The 16,782-nt window shown below is 46.9% G+C and overlaps 1 protein-coding gene across 1 annotated transcript in view; it reads right to left on the bottom strand.

Annotated features, from left to right (window-relative positions):
* ATP6V0A2 (ATPase H+ transporting V0 subunit a2) overlaps positions 1-16,782 on the bottom strand; it is a 162,093-nt gene that overhangs the window by 109,852 nt on the left and 35,459 nt on the right. Inside the window, exons 5-6 of the mRNA XM_082256661.1 lie at positions 13,847-13,947; positions 1,570-1,696 (exon numbers count right to left, since the gene is read on the bottom strand). Of these exons, the coding sequence (XP_082112787.1) occupies positions 1,570-1,696; positions 13,847-13,947 (228 nt within the window). The remainder of the gene's footprint in view (positions 1-1,569; positions 1,697-13,846; positions 13,948-16,782) is intronic.

Raw genomic sequence — 16,782 nt, 5'->3', positions numbered from 1 at the left:
GGGTCCCAGAACCACCACCATAAAACAACCCCCCACGGACCACCAAGGGGGGGGGGGCAACTACACCATGGAGCTAGTGGGGGAAGTAAGGGACCACCACACAGGGTTCTCCTACCTTAAGATGGCTGGTGCTGGCTTCCCCTTCTTGTCCCTGAGAGCAGACCCCCACAGCATAGAGCCCCCACTGAGGAGAAGCTGGAGTGAGATTTTTTTAAAGCATAAAAACGGTAAAAAACGGGTCCCTACCCGACCTAAGAGCATCAGCCCCCTGGCTGTCCAGCCTTAGGTTACTGGCGAAGTCTTCCCACCGGAGGAAACACCAGAGCTGAAGGGCAACGGCTAACAGGGGGCTTAAATCTCCTTGGATGGGGCAGTGTTTCCTAAGAAGGGAGGAGCCAAGGTCTCTCTAAGGTGGCTGTGCTGAAAGTCTATTAGGGAAAAACCTTCTGTCTTTACAACTCCTTCAACCACTTGACGACCAGCCACTTCAGATATATACGGGGGCAGGTCGACCGGTTCCCACGAAACGACATACCCATGGCACCCATTCGCCAGAGGGGAAGTTGATCTGCAGGGGCAGCGGTCACGATTGCCACCAGCAACCGCAATTGCCTTCCATGGAGACAGAACAGCGGTCTGCCGTTGTAAACAGATAGACCGCTGTTCTGTCAGCAATAAAAACAGGGCTCAGCGTTCCCTGCGTTCATTCCATAAGTCCATTCCCCACACAGTTAGAAAGCACCCCCTAGGGACACATTTAATCCTTTGATCGCCCCTGGTGTTAACCCCTTCCCTGCCAGTGTCATCAGTACAGTAGCAGTGCATATTTTTAGCACTGATTACTGTAGTAATGTCACTTTGCCACCCCAAAAGTGTCAAAAATGTCAGTTAGATGTCCGATCTGTCCACCGCAATGTCACAGTCCCGTTAAAAATCGCTGATCGCCGCAATTACTAGTAAAAAAAAATAAAATTACATAAATCTTTCCCCTAGCTTGTAGACGGGATAACTTTTGCGCAAACCAATCAATATACACTTATTGGGATTTTTTATCACCAAAAATATGTGGCAAAATACAAACTGGCCTAAAATGATGAAAAAATGTGTTTTTCAATTTTTTTTTATTGGGAATGCTATACAGCCGACAGAATTGTTGCTCTTTTTTTGTTTACAGCCCCTATAAATAAAAAAAGCTCTATTTGTGGGAAAAAAAAGGACATCAATTTTATTTGGGTACAGCTTAGCACGACCGCGCAATTGTCTGTTAAAATAACGCAGTGCTGAATCATAAAAAATGGCCTGATTATTAAGAGGGAAAATCTTCTGGTAAAGAATTGGTTAACTGGGAAGATCTGTTTCACCTCCCTGAGCTCCTTATGTAGAAAACAAAGGCTATGTGATCACCTATTTTTTAAAAAAAAAGGTATTTATAGTTTTTTATATGAATACATAAATGTTTTCCCTCTCATTTCTATTTTAAACTGAAATGGTTGTTTTACAAGGTGTTAGAATTACCACCTAGCTAGTTGTTAGAATGCAGAAAACCTTCTCAGGGAAAGATCTACTCACAGTTTCAGGGTCATTCAGAAACACATCTAGCTCCTTGTAAGTGAGAATGGTGTAGCCTTTGCAAACCCTCCAGAGCATCTTTTCAAAAGATTGAAGTTTGGCACAGTGAACTAGCCCAGAAACAAACCTGCCAAAAGAAAAAAGTGAATAGATTTTTTTTGTAAACGTAGCTCCTACTCTGATCTCACTGTACTCTATGGAATAAATAAAAAATGCAAAGCAAGCTTTAGCAAAGCTATTGAAACACAAACAGCAAGGTAGGGGTATAAATCCAATGAGTCACAATGCCCCCTTTTTTGTTTAAAGTGATAATAAACACACACTCTTTCATTTACATTGTCCCTTCTATTTCTGTATGTGGATGATGGCACTGAAATTATTTTATTAAAAAAAAAAAAACTAAAAAAACGGAATTTTTGTAAAATCTTACCTGTAAAATTCCTTTCTCTGAGTCCTCCGACAGTCGCCGCCTCTTCATATTCGTCACATATGGGGTATTAGACTTTGCTCCGAAGGAGTAGCTAGGCAACAGAATATGTTAACAATAAAGCTTTAACATATCCCACCCCCAAGGGGTGGTCCCCTCAGTCAATACCCTCCTACTTCCTGCAACCATATCTCAGTTTTAGTGGAATAGCAGTAGAGTATACATTCAAACCCCAAAAGAGGGGCGGGGGCGGCGACTGTCGGAGGACTCAGAGAAAGGAATTTTACAGGTAAGATTTTACAAAAATTCTGTTTTCTCTTACGTCCTCCGACAGTCGCCGCCTCTTCATATTCGTCACATATGGGGACGTCCCAAAGCAGTGCAAACATGAGGGGTGGGAAACGCATCCGCGCCGAAAGGCAACGCAGTCTCCGCATCAAAGAAAGGAACCTTACCAAAGGAAGGAAACCAGCTGGGCAACAGCAAAAATAAGTGCTCAACAGGAGCAACAACCCAGGAAAAGACAAAAAACCAGGGGATACAAAAAACTATCCCAACAGCCAGGAGTCCCCAACAAGGGACCCTATGGAACAGCCGCACTAAGAACCTTGCGGCCAAAGGAAGCATCCGCCGATGCCTGAACATCTACTTTGTAGAATTTTGTGAAAGTGTGCACGGTCGACCAAGTCGCCGCCTTACACACCTGGGCTACAGAAGCCCCATGACGGCAGGCCCAAGACGTACTCAGAGATCTAGTAGAGTGCGCCTTCACAGGCACAGGGGGAACCTTCCCCTGCAAGGCATAGGCCTGTTCAATGGTCTGCCTGATCCATTTGGCGATGGTGGAGGCCGAAGCCGCCATGCCCTTCCGAGGACCCTCTGGAAGGACAAACAAGGAGTCCGTCTTACGAAAAGACTCAGTCGATTCAAGGTAAACCCTTATCGCCCGAACAACATCCAGAGAGTGCAATCTCACTTCCTTTGGATGTTTAGGCTTCGTGCACAACGAAGGCAAAACAATATCCTCGTTAAGATGGAATTCCGAAACTCGTTTCGGCAGAAAAGAAGGATTAGGTCGCAAGACCACCTTATCCAAATGAACAACCAGGTACGGAGACTTGCAGGACAAAGCCGCCAGTTCCGACACTCTGCGAGCCGAAGTGATCGCCACCAAAAAGGCGACCTTTTTGGACAACATAGACAACGAGATCTCCCTGATCCGTTCAAAAGGAGCACATTGTAACACAGATAGGACTAGATTCAAGTCCCAAGGGGGCAAAGGATCCCTCCTAGGAGGAACCAGATGCCGCACACCCTGAATAAAAGTGCCAACCAAGGAGTTGGAAGCCACGGGACGTTGAAACAGAACGGCCAGCGCAGACACCTGACCCTTTATTGTAGCCAGCGCCAAACGCTGATCGACACCCGTCTGAAGGAAAGACAGCACACGGGAAACCGAGTACGTGCGGGGTGAAAACCCCCTGGACTCACACCAGGCAAAATAGGCCTTCCAAGTACGGTAATAAACCTTTCCCTAGGAAGACTTCCTCGCGTTGATCAAGGTATGAACAACCTCTGGAGAGAGACCCTTCTCCTTCAGGACCTCGGTCTCAACAGCCAGGCCGTCAAAGCCAGCGACTGTAAAGCAGGATGGTAAATCGGTCCTTGAGACAGTAGATCGTCTCGAAGAGGCAGACGCCAGGGGGCGTCGACCGCCAGATTCACGAGGTCTGCGTACCAGGACCGGCGAGGCCAGTCCGGTGCCACAAGAATCACCGTGCTGCGTTCCGAGTGTAACCTGCGAAGGAACCTGGACAGCAACTGAATCGGTGGAAACGCGTACATCAGCCTGTACTGATGCCACGGGGCCACTAACGCGTCCGACGCGTCTGCCCGAGGGTCGCGCGTCCTTGCCACGAACCTCTTCACCTTGTAGTTGAGGCGAGACGCGAACAGGTCCACATCTGGAAGACCCCACTTCGCGCACAACATCTGGAAGACAGCCGGATGGAGAGACCATTCCCCCTGATCCAGGGTCTGGCGACTCAGATAGTCCGCCTGCCAGTTCTCCACTCCCGGAATGTGAACCGCCGTTATCGCCGGGACATGAGTCTCGGCCCAAGACAGAATGTCGGCCACTTCTCGAGCCGCTCGGGCACTCCTGGTGCCCCCTTGGTGGTTGATGTAGGCCACCGCCGTGGCATTGTCCGTCTGCACCCGAACCGGACAGCCCTGCAGCCGGTCCGTCCAGCGATGAAGACAGAGCCTTATCGCACGCAATTCCAGAATGTTGATCGGGAGGGAAGACTCCCCCTCCGACCAGGTCCCCTGGGCGGACAGAACGCCCAGAACACCACCCCAGCCCGACAGGCTGGCATCCGTGGTGATTATCGTCCACGAGATCGGACGAAACGACTTGCCCCCGGACACCAACGGGGACTGGAGCCACCACAGAAGGTTTTCCCTGGTGCGATGACTCAACGAGATCTGAAGATCCAGAGATTGAGGGCGCCCGTCCCACTTGGACAGGATCTCCGCCTGGAGACCCCGCGTGTGAAACTGCGCGAAAGGAATCGCCTCGAAAGCCGAGACCATCAATCCCAGACATCTCATACACGTCCGCAGAGACGAGTGTGGAACGTCCCTGAGGGACCTGACTTCCTCCTGAAGAGTCCTGAGTTTGTCTTCCGGCAGGAAGACCTTCGCCTGCACCGAGTCCAGAATCATTCCCAGATAGGGAAGACGAACCGACGGACTCAGTGTTGACTTTTGAACATTTATCGTCCAACCAAACTCCTGCAGAGTTTGCATCGTGACAGACAGGTCCTTCTCCAGACCCTGTCTGGTCGCAGACCGAACCAGAATGTCGTCCAGATACCCCAGGACAGAAATGCCCTGGGCCCTCAATAATGCCAGAACCGGTGCAAGCACCTTGGTGAAGACCCGCGGAGCCGAGGCGAGCCCAAAGGGCAACGCCACGAACTGGTAGTGATCCTCCGCAATGGCAAATCGAAGGTATCTCTGATGACCCTCGAATATGGGGATGTGAAGATACGCATCCTTCAAATCGATGGAGGCCATGAATTCCCCCGGAACCAGGGCAGCCACCACCGAGCGCAGGGATTCCATGCGGAACTTGCGAACCCGCACAGAGCGGTTCAGAGCTTTCAAGTCCAGGATCGGACGAACCTTGCCCTCCTTCCTGGGCACGGTGAACAGATTGGAATAAAACCCCCGAAATCTGTCCCGATGAGGCACCGGAACCACCACTCCCTGAGCCCTCAGGTCCCGCACCGCCAGGTGCAGATCCCGCAGGCGCTCTGGAGACAGTTGCAGATTTGAGGGAAAAAATCTGCTCTCCGGCCGAGAGAGAAACTCGATCTTGTAACCAGATCGAACGATTTCCAGAACCCATCTGTCCCGCACACGGGCCAACCAGGTCCGAAGAAAACCGAGCAAGCGTCCCCCCACCCCAAAACTGGGTGAGGGCGCCCCTTCAGGCCGAACTGTTATGGGCCGCAGGTCCGGATTGGCCGGACTTCTGTTTCCCAGACCAGGGTTTCTTCTGAGAGCCCTGGCCTTTGAACGGTTTGCCCTTGTAGTGCGGCCGAAAGGCACGAAAGGACCCCTGAGGGGGCCGAAAATTCGCATGCTTCTTCCCAGAAGCCCCCTTAGCCTTGGGGAAATGGGGCAAGAGAGTGCTCTTACCCCCGGTGATCCCCTTAATCAACACATCCAGGGACTCCCCAAAAAGGCGAGACCCATCATAAGGCAGATTGGCTAAGGTTTTACGTGAAGATTGGTCCACCGACCAACATTTCAACCAAACCAGGCGGCGAGACAACACCGCCACGCTGTGCACACGTGCAGCCAACGGAATCAGGTCCAGGTCCGCATCACACAGATACATGACACCCTGGTGGATCTGATCCACCATATCCAGGGTCGCCGCCGAGGCCGAATCGGCCACTAGGACGCGCCTAAGCATCTGCGTCCAACTTGCGATCGCCTGGGCCGCCATGAGAGAAGCAAACAGAGCCTTAAGCATAGAACCCGTAACAGAATAAGTATGACGGGCAAGAGACTCCAGTCTCCTATCCGTGGCATCACGGAAAACAGGGGATCCCTCTGCAGGAATCGCAGTGGCTTTGTTCAAAACCGCAATTGCATGATCCACTGGCGGAGGCACACACCACCGTTCATCAGTGGCAGGGGAGAAAGGATAACGCAGCTTGAATTTACTTGGTACCGCAAAAGGCTTGCGCAGATCGCGCCATTGATCCTTTACAGCGCGCTGAAAATCAGCATTGCAGGGAAAAACCTGCGGCGTCCTGCGTTTTCTCTGCGTCCCATAAGCCGCCAAGGCAGCGGGGGACACACTTCGTCCTGCAAACGTAGCGTCTGCTTAATGGAAGCAATCAACTCATCCATGATTGCAAGCTCTTCAGGCGAGCCAGGGGGAGAATTATCAACCCCCTCAACCTCAGCCTCTACCTCAGACCCCACTAGATCAAGAGAGGAGCGGGACCCCGATAGGGGGGTCCCTGCCAGAACAGCCCCATCACCTTCACCCTCAGAATCGGAGGACAGAGCAACTCTGGGCCGTTTAGTAGATTGAGCAGCCACCAGCATTTGCACCTGGGCAGCAAGGCCAGCCACAATAGTGGCTAAATCCCCCCCTGGGGGGGAAACAGCGGTCCCCTGGCTTTCCACCAATACTGTGGGAAACTTGCCCTCCTGAGAATCCATTGCCCCTGTATGCCAGACAACCAAGGGTTAACTGCCCCCTTTCAGCAAGCGCGGCAAGCGCAGCCCATCGCACACACTCAGGCACAATGAGACCCCCACAGGGAATATACAGACTGAATACAGGCAATGGACAACAGGAACAGAAGGATAAAACCTGAGGAGACCCCGCTGCTGCTGCTGCCTCGATCGGTGTTCCAGGAAAGAGGAAGTGATGCTGCTAGGGCGCTCTATGTAAGCCTATGGAGGCTACAAGAAAATGGCCGCCGTGCATGTAAACCATGCGGCCGGAGCGGGCGCCGGTAAAATGGCGTCGTTTGGCGCCGAAATCGCCGCTCCACAGTGCATAAAAACACACACAATGTCATCCCATTATATGGATACATGTTAGATCGCCGCAGCGATCGCTGTATATGCCCCAACATGCCATTAAAAAACATGCCCCACAGCACACAGCTCCTCACACTGCCCAGCCTGACACACACAGTGTCATACAGCTCCCCCCCCCCCCCCCCTTGCAGCCCACAGCATGCAGCCGAGAGATAGGGAGACAAGCAGTGTGATTTAAAGGCAGGTTACACAGTCCCAGACTGAGACCCCCCCCCAGACAGACAGGTCCCCACATAGATACACTTACCTCACATGGCGTGGGGAACCCGCACAGGCGAACAAGCCGCTGCACATGAGGCAGGGAGAGTCGCAATTCAAGACGCACACAATGGCGGTTCAGAAACCGCACAGCGTCCGGTGAGGTAGCCACCTCACCAATCATCCCTGCACCGAACAGGGATGGGTCGTTCACCGTGCCAGGAGCGTTACCTGGCTGAACGCTCGATGGCAGACTGGGAAGCCACTGACCCACGACCTGCGATCAGGGGGGATCAGCCCGAGACCCAGTCCGCATGATCCTCTTCGTCCGAAGAACTAACTAATGCTGACAAAAATAACAGCTAAGTAAAGGTAGAGAAAAAACTCAAATAAAATATTAAAAAGAAGAAAGAGTCTGGGACAAAAAGTCCCAGCACAGAGAGAGCCAGCCACTCCTGACAAGCTAGACATTAAAACTGAGATATGGTTGCAGGAAGTAGGAGGGTATTGACTGAGGGGACCACCCCTTGGGGGTGGGATATGTTAAAGCTTTATTGTTAACATATTCTGTTGCCTAGCTACTCCTTCGGAGCAAAGTCTAATACCCCATATGTGACGAATATGAAGAGGCGGCGACTGTCGGAGGACGTAAGAGAAAGTATCTTATTCCTAATCGATGTACAGCTGTCACATGACCCAGCTCTTTCCCAGCCTGCCTGCAGGGAAACAGACAGGAGGTGCTTCTAGTCGCATGTTTAAAATAAAAAAACTGCCTTTGTAATACAAAGTAAAATTTAATAATTATCATCAATAAACTGTTTATGGTCAAACAAATAGATATATTTTAAATTAAAATTTTAAATAATTTTTGGGCAAAAACATGGTATAGGAGGATTTCTGCCAGTCACAGGATGTGTCCTGCCCCTACAGCCTGTATATTAAAATAAGAGGGAGATGAAGCCTCCATCAATCTACATGCAATATCCTACCCCCATTGTGTTTAGCTGGTTAGTAGGCATGGAGGAGGGAGGGAGGGAGTTGACATTTACAACAGTGTATACGCCCACATGTGTGATTCTATATCACATGGGCTGCTCAGACGTGATAGAGAAGAAGTGCTCAGCATGGAAAAGCAATAAAAACTGAGCATGTGCAGAGCTGCCAACACTGCTCTGCGAAATCCCTAGCTGAATTGGGAACTTGGACACGAGTGGGAGATAGAGAATAGCAGGATCAACCAGTTTTTTTTTTGCAGAATACAGAAAACTAATCTTATAGTGACTAAGTGAGTATGAAGAGCATGTAATACACCATTTACTGATAGTTTTTTAATGATGTGGGTTTAGTGAACGTTTTATCCATTCAAATAAGAAAAAAAAAAAACAAAAAAAAAAAAAAAAACTTCTACCTCCAAATTATTCCATTAAAGCTGGAGCAAGAAAGGATGGCAACAGATACTTTACATCACTGGATTGCTGCAACAGCAGCCTACCTACACCTCACAACTCTGTGCCCATATGCAGGAGCCACATTCTTCCTGTATTCTACACACACAGAATTATTTCTCTGTGTACAACATACTTACTAATTTTATACAATTCTTTACGCATCTGATGCAAGTATAACCTTCACCAGTCATAAAAAGACAAGTGGACTACATCTTAGTACTGATTCTATTATAAGTTGAACTTAAAGGTAATAGTTCAATACAGTGGTCCCTGTATGCGCACCAAAACTTAAAGGCTAACTGAGTGCTAAGCCCCTTCTTTCCCTAGTGGACCTAGTTAAAAAGGTTCCTGCCAGCAGTATTTTTTATTTTTTTATTCACTTTTGAAGTCTTTTGGCCTGTCATGTGATGTTCAGGGTTTCTTGCCCTTGTCCCAGCAGTCCTGGAGAACGTAGAGAATGGCAGGGAAGTGGGGACATAAGCACCACTATGGCACAGTGCTCAGGGCTATGATGCTCTTCACTTACAGCCTTTCCTCTGTTATCTAGGTTAAGTGATGCTGGACATCATTCAACATGGAAGACTGAGGTAATCTTTGTGGAAAAGGTCTCCGTAAGGACTCCCCCCCCCCCCCCCCCCTGGGGTTGGACCAGGCTGTTGCCAGTTCTTGTGTGTTTGGGCCAAGGTATCTGTCCAAACTGAGAGACAGAGGTATACATGGAGTGGGAAAACATGTGGAACCTGGCTTCCCTTACTGCAGATGCTATTGGATGGACTACACCTTCTGCGAGTTCCCCTCTTGATGTCATCATGTTGACGATGGATTCAGAGTGGTAGATCAGGGCCATGCCATGTTCGGCCAGCATTACCATTTAGGGACACATGTGGTACATAGATGTTTGATGAGCTAGACCTCTGACGCAGACGGCATTCACAGGCTCTGTGAATGAATGACTTGGCCATGTGGGCAGAGCCCCACTCTTTTAAATTGTGGCAGAAGATGCAAGGAGAGGATCCTCCATCCACGGTTACAGCGGGGGATTGAAGAGGTGCAGGTAGGTGCTCTTTGGTAACCTGTTACATGTTATGACAATCTGGTGCTCTACCTTAAAGATCCGGGACCCTCTTAAGACTTATATCTTCCTTTTCCTACTTGCCCAGTTTAAAATTGAATTGGGATAAATTTAAAAATCTTCCCATAAATGTTGGAGCCCGAGAGGTAGCCAATTCCATTTTACCCTTCTGAATACCCCTTTTGGCATCACCTACTGTATATTTGTGAGCAACAATTTTCAAGCATAAAGCACACGAAGGGCAAAATTAGAACCAAAATATCTTATGAGCACTTTAAGAATCTATTGAAAATTGCTACTACATCCCTTTAACTAGATATTGAGTTAAATATCGCACTAGTTTTATGTTGCCCACTTACTTTAAAAAAAAAAAAAAATTTGTCTTACCATAAAATCCATTTCTCTGATGTTCATTGACGGACAAAGCTCCTGATCTTCTTAACCATTGGGTCATACTGCACCTACAGGAGTAGGACACTAGACAGAAAAAAAGTCTGACTATGCCTATTGGCAGTCCCAGGGGGTATACTCCCTCTCTCTGCTATAGGTACTCAGTTTTGTTACAAGCAGTGTCAGAAGAATTACAACTCCACAGAGGGATGGGTGCTGTGTCCGTCAATGAACATCAGAGAAATGGATTTTACGGTAAGTAAAAAAAAAAAAAAAAACATTTTCTCTTTCGTTTATTGACGGACGCTGATCTTCATGACCATTGGAATGTCCCAAAGCAGCGTTAAACATGAGGGGTGAGAACAGCGAAAAAGAAACTCCAAAAGGCTAAAATTATAGCCAACCAGGTAAACAGGAGCTTAAGGAAAACAACTGGAGCTCACCTGAAAAAACAATACACCCTCAAAGAGGACCAGGCTGCAAAACCTTGCGACCAAAAGGAAGCATCCGCAGATGCCAACACATCCACTTTATAGAACTTTGTGAAAGTGTGCGCCGATGACCAGGTGGACGCCTTGCAAACCTGCGTCACTGATGCCTGATGACAGAAGACCCAGGAGGTACTGGGCGCCCTAGTAGAATGCACCTTGACAGGGAAAGGAGGAACCTGACCCTTGATGGAATAGACCAGAACCGTCTGTCTGATCCATCTAGAAATGGTCGCAGAGAAAGCGGACAACCCTTTCCGAGACCCATCCGCGAGCACAAATATTGAGTCTGACTTCCTAAAAGACTCCGTAGCTGCCAGATACACACCAATTGCCTGGACCACATCCAAGGCATGCAAAGAAATTTCCTTTGGAGGTTTTAGCCTGGGATACAGGGAAGGCAACACAATGTCTTTATTCAAATGAAAATCAAAGAACCTTTGGGAGGAACAACGAATGGACAGAGGCGAAGAACCACCTTATCTCTGTGAACCACCAAGTAACCACCAAGTAAGGTGATAAACAGGATAACGCCGCCAGTTCCAACACCCTGCGAGCAGAGGTGACCAAAAAGACCACCTTCTGGGACAGCGTAAGCAGGGGAATCGCCCGAAGATTCTCAAAAGGAGGCTTCTGGGAGACAGAGCACCAAGTTGAGGTCGGAAGGCGGCAACAGAACCGCACTGGAGGGGTCAAGTGCCTAACTCCCTGTGGAAAAGTTAGTACCAGGGAGTATGTGGCCAAGGGCTGTTGAAAGAAGACTGCTAAGGCCGACACCTGACCCTTGATAGTTCTCCAGGCCAGTTTCTGCTCAAAGGTTAAAAGAAGGTCAAGATTCGAGCCACCGAAAAAGAGCAACAAAGAAACACAAGAGACTCACACCACACAATGTATGTCCTCAATGTATGATGGTAGATCTTCCTAGAAGTAGATTTCCTAGCTTTTAACATCGTTGGAAACACAGACAAAAACTCTATCAATCAGCACCTGGAGTTCAACAGCCAAGCAAGCGACTGTAAAAGAGGATGGAAGATGGTTTTTTGGGACAGCAGTTCCTCCCTGAGAGGAAGCTTCCAAGGAACATCGGGGACAAGCCACACCAGATCGGTGTACCAAGCTTGGCGAGGCTAGTCCAGTGCCACTAAGGTGACCTGAATCCCTTCTGCCTCAATCCTGCATAGAAGTCTAGGCAGAAGCTTGAGTGGAGGGAAGGCGTTAATCAGACGATACTGACCCCACGGGGCCACCAGCGCATCTGTCAGAGGATCAGAGAATCCCGTGACCGAGCCACAAACCTCTGAACCTTTATGTTGAGCCGAGACACCAACAGATCCACCTCGGGGATGCCCCACCGGTGGACACAACTAATGAAACACCTGTGGATGAAAAGGACCACTCCCCTTGGTCCAACGCCTTTGACTGAGGTAATCCACCTGTCAGTTTTCCACCCCTGGAATATGTACGGCGGAGAGGGCTGCAACGAACCGTTCTGCCCACCTTAGCATGCCGGCTACCGCCAGAGCCGCTAGGATACTTCTTGTGGCCCCCTGGTGATTGACATAAGCCACGACCGTGGCATTGTCCGATTGAAAGCGCACTGGACATCCCTGAAGACGATCCGTCTAATGTTCCAGGAACAGTCTGATCGCTCAGAGGTATAAATTAAATAAGAAAAAAAAAAAGTGCAGAAGGGAACGCATACGTAAGTCGTGCCCTCATATGTAAATGATGTTCAAACTACACACGTGAGGTATCGCCGCCATCATTAGAGTGAGAGCAATAATTCTAGCACAATATCTCCTCTGTAACTCTAAACAGGTAACCGTTAAAACATTTTTTAAATTTCGCCTATGAAGAATTTTAAAGTACTGTAGTTTGTCACCATTCTACAAGTGTGCACAATTTTAAAGCATGACAGGTTAGGTATGCATTTACTCGGCGTAATATCTTTCACATTATACAAAGAAATTGGGCTAACTTAACTGTTTTTTTTTTTTTTTTTTTTTCATTCATGAAAAAGTATTTCTTTAAAAAAAATTGTATGTAAAAGGCCGCTGCTCAAATACCGTTTGACATAAAATATTGCAAAGATCGCCATTTTATTCTCAACTCCGGTCCTCAGGGCACACCAACAGGCCAGATTTTAAGTATTACCTTGGGGAGATGCAGAATAGAATACTGCAATCACTGAGCAGCAAATGATATCACCTGGGATGTATTTCAGTTTTCTTGCCAACCTGGCCTGTTAGTGTGCCTTGAGGACCGGAGTTGAGAAACCCTGCTCTAGGGTCTCTGCTAAAAAAAATATTTAAAATGGTTGGGAGTTCTAAGTAATTTTCTAGCAAAAAATACTGGTTTTACCTTGTAAGCGACAAATGTCAGAAAAAGGCTTAGGCATTAAGGGGTAAAAGTAACTAGGTTAAAGTGGGATACACAGACAGCGTTGAAATGGAAGTCGGCATAGGTCCCCCACCTTAAATTTCTGGAAATCTCTGGTTAATACTGCAGTTCACCTTTATAAGGTTACCTACCTTTCCCACGGATGTCCTCAAAAGTTTCACAAGGTGTGGAATCTCTGGTGCTATTCTCCTTCCACTACTGAGATGTAGGTTAAGTCTGCATACCCCTTAGGACCCATGTCTGAGTGTTCTTAACAGCTTTTGAGGTTGGGCCGCATAAAGATCTCTTATTTTTGTGATAGGTGGAGTAATTGCTGGGATAGTTGCGTTTTACCTTGCCTGACTTCTCCCATATGCCAAGTTGAAGAGTTACGTTTTTTTGTACTCAATAATGCCTTACTACTATGTTGTGTGCCAAGCAATTACCATGGTGTATTGTTCTAATGGTTACTTTAATTGTGTTTTTTTTAAGTTGTTGTTCTACTGTATAATTTTGAGCCAGGAAATACCCAATGACTGTTTTGTATGCATTTCTATTTTTTTTTTTTTTTTTTGCTTATATAAAAAAAAGAGTGTATTATACAGGACATTTTTAATGATTCAAAAACCTTTAAAATGTGTCAGCAGCAATAACAAGCCAAATACCAGAATTGCAAGCTTACGTCTATTGGATCTGAGAGAAGAATGGATCATGATCATCATGACTATTACCTACTCACCCCAGTTTTGCTCCAAGTCTCTGCATACATGTATAGTCCATTAAGGATTCCTTCTCCAAAGCAGGAAACTCCTCATAAATGGTTTGTGAAGAGGTTTCATACTGAAAAAAAAAATAAAATAAAAAAGGAACACAAACCTTCAGGAGAATGAGAATACAAATTCAAAAAAGGCTCAAAGGGATTTCTTTTCATTATGGCTAGCAAATAGGTTAGGTGACAGGACATTATTATGTTTGTTCTTTGAAACAACCCTTTACCTGGCACTAACCTGTGCCCCCTTCTATTCACCTGTTACATGCAAGAATTTTGGCAGCCATTAGAGGTTCTGGCATTTACCAGCTGATCAGCAGGGATGTGTCTTAGTGTACTGAGGGGGTGTAAAGTACTTCTCATGCTGGAGATTGCATGGTACAGGCTGGACCTAGGATCCAATCTGAGGATTAACACATGTACTTGCAGGCACCACAAAGGTTTTCAGCCAGACAAAACCCTTTTAATTATGATTCTGTTTCATATATTTTGCTTGTTCCAATAAAGTAAAAAAAGAATCAAGCATTTATGAAATTCACATTGCTAAAGCAATTGCCTGGGAAAAAAAAAAGACTGTAAAAAACAAAATTTCTCTCTATGAGAGCACTCGGCGGGGGATTTAAGAAGAGGCGGATCAGGCTGTAGGCTGTTCTGTGCAAAACCATTGCACAGAGCAGGCAAGTATGACACATTTGTTATTTTAATCACTTCAGGACCAGAAGGTTTAACCCCCCCCCCTAATGACCAGGCCATTTTTTGCGATCCGACACTGCATTACTTTAACTGACAATTGCGCGGTCTTGCGACGCTGTACCAAAACAAAATATATGTCCTTTTTTTCTCACAAATAGAGATTTCTTTTGATGAGATTTGATCACCTCTGCAATAAAAAAACAGCGACAATTCAGAAAAAAAAAAAAAAACAATATTTTTTACTTTCTGCTATACAACATTCCCAATAAAAGAATAAAATGTCAAATCATATGTTTTCATCATTTTAGGCTAGTTTGTTTTCTGCTACATATTTTTGGTAAAAAAAAATTCCACAAAAGTGTATATTGATTGGTTTGCGCAAAAGTTATCGCATCTACAAACTAGGGGAAAGATTTATGTCTTTTTTTTTGTTTTACTAGTAATTGAGGCAATCAGCGACTTTTAGTCCTGGTTCACAATATTGCGATGCGGGAACACTGCGAATCTACTGTGTGTTCCCGCATCGCATTCGCAGCACAGGCACTTCACACTGCCATATGCGAATGGCTGGGGGTGTCAATTTAAAGTTAACGACACCTCCAGATCCGATCGCAAATTATGCAGTATCATCCACCATGCGATCCGATTCTGCTGCGGACCAAAAAAAACGGTCCTGTGCGAGTTCACTGCGATTGCGGTGCGAATTCAGCCATACAAACTGTATGGCCGAATTCGCACCGCACAGACATCGCATATGATTTTAGGAGCAGTGCGCTCTGAATCACATGCGATGTCTGTCATCGCAATAGTGTGAAACGGCACTTAGCAGGACTGCGACATTGCGGTGGACAGATCGGACACCTGACATTTGTGACATTTTTTTTGGGGGGGGGGGGGGGGGGGGAGACCAGTGACATTACTACAGTAATCAGTGCTAAAAAATATTCACTGTTACTGTACTAATGACACTGGCAAGAAAGGGGTTAACACCAGGGGCGCTCAAAGGGTTACATGTGTCCCTAGGGGCTGCTTTCTAACTGTGAGGGGGGGCTTGCTGCAAAAACACAGAGACCTGTGTACCTAAATAAGAGGAACACAGGATCCATGTGTTCATAACTGACAGAACAGCGGTCTCTCCATATGGAGCAATCGCGGGTGCCCAGCGGCAATCGCGTCTGCCAAACCCGCTGATTGGCTCCCCCTGTGGCCAATTGGCGCATGCCCCCACTAGCGCCCCCGCGAAGCGACGTACATGTCGTTTCGCAGGACAGAGCCGACCTGCCGCCAGTAAAACTACGGCAGCTGGTCAACAAGTGGTTAATTTTAAAAAAAATGAAAGCTTCAATATCACTTTAAGTCAGCCATAGACGGATCGATAATTCCCGTTGAACCTGCCGAATTGTGATTAGTTTATGATCAGTTTGGTTGTACTGAAGTCAATCCATCAATAAACTTCAGTACATTCAATCTGTCAGGTTTTTTTTCACCCGATCAGTGCTGAAGGCTATAGCCACAAGAAGTGACCATTGTACTTCTAACTGGCCATCTGCAAAATTTGCTTTCTGATTCACGCACTGCAAAACGTATTCCATGTAAGTGGTTTGTGTTCCTTTAAATAAAACGGCTTGTACGTTTGTACAATATATGGCTTGTTTGCGCTCCTTGCTTATGAGACACCCGAATTTCCTAATGAGGAAGTAGTGACCTGTCTGGGAACCTCTCTCACATTGCTCATGAGGAATGCTGAATTGCCTACAGGGAGAACTGTGATCCATAGGAACTGGGAAACGACATAAGCCTATTTCCACCTGTCTAATAGGTGGAAATAGGTCGGTCAATCCTAGAAAGTGAATGCATTTCCACGGTTGGGAGCACATGTGATATGTACTGCAATCTGCAAAGGATATGAATATCTGTAGCAATTTACGTGGATGTGGACTGCACTCTTCAAAGATTTAGATTGTTCGGACACTTTAAGCACACTTATTGCAATATATTTTAAAGTGCAATATTGTTTGTTGCTATTTGCTTTGAATTCAGATGACACATTGTTATATGGTGAAATTATTAAACTGGATTAAAGTGATATTAACCACTTGCCGACCAGGCGCCGCACATATACGAGGGCAGGTATATGGAGGGGTATGTCTGTATATCAAGAACAGTGTACAGGTAAATATGAGGGATGATATTAATAATGGAGCTAAGGACGA

Source organism: Pelophylax lessonae (assembly GCF_965119305.1).
Source record: "Pelophylax lessonae genome assembly, chromosome: 1".
Classification (NCBI taxonomy): domain Eukaryota; kingdom Metazoa; phylum Chordata; class Amphibia; order Anura; family Ranidae; genus Pelophylax; species Pelophylax lessonae.
This window is presented reverse-complemented; position numbering and strand designations above follow the sequence as displayed.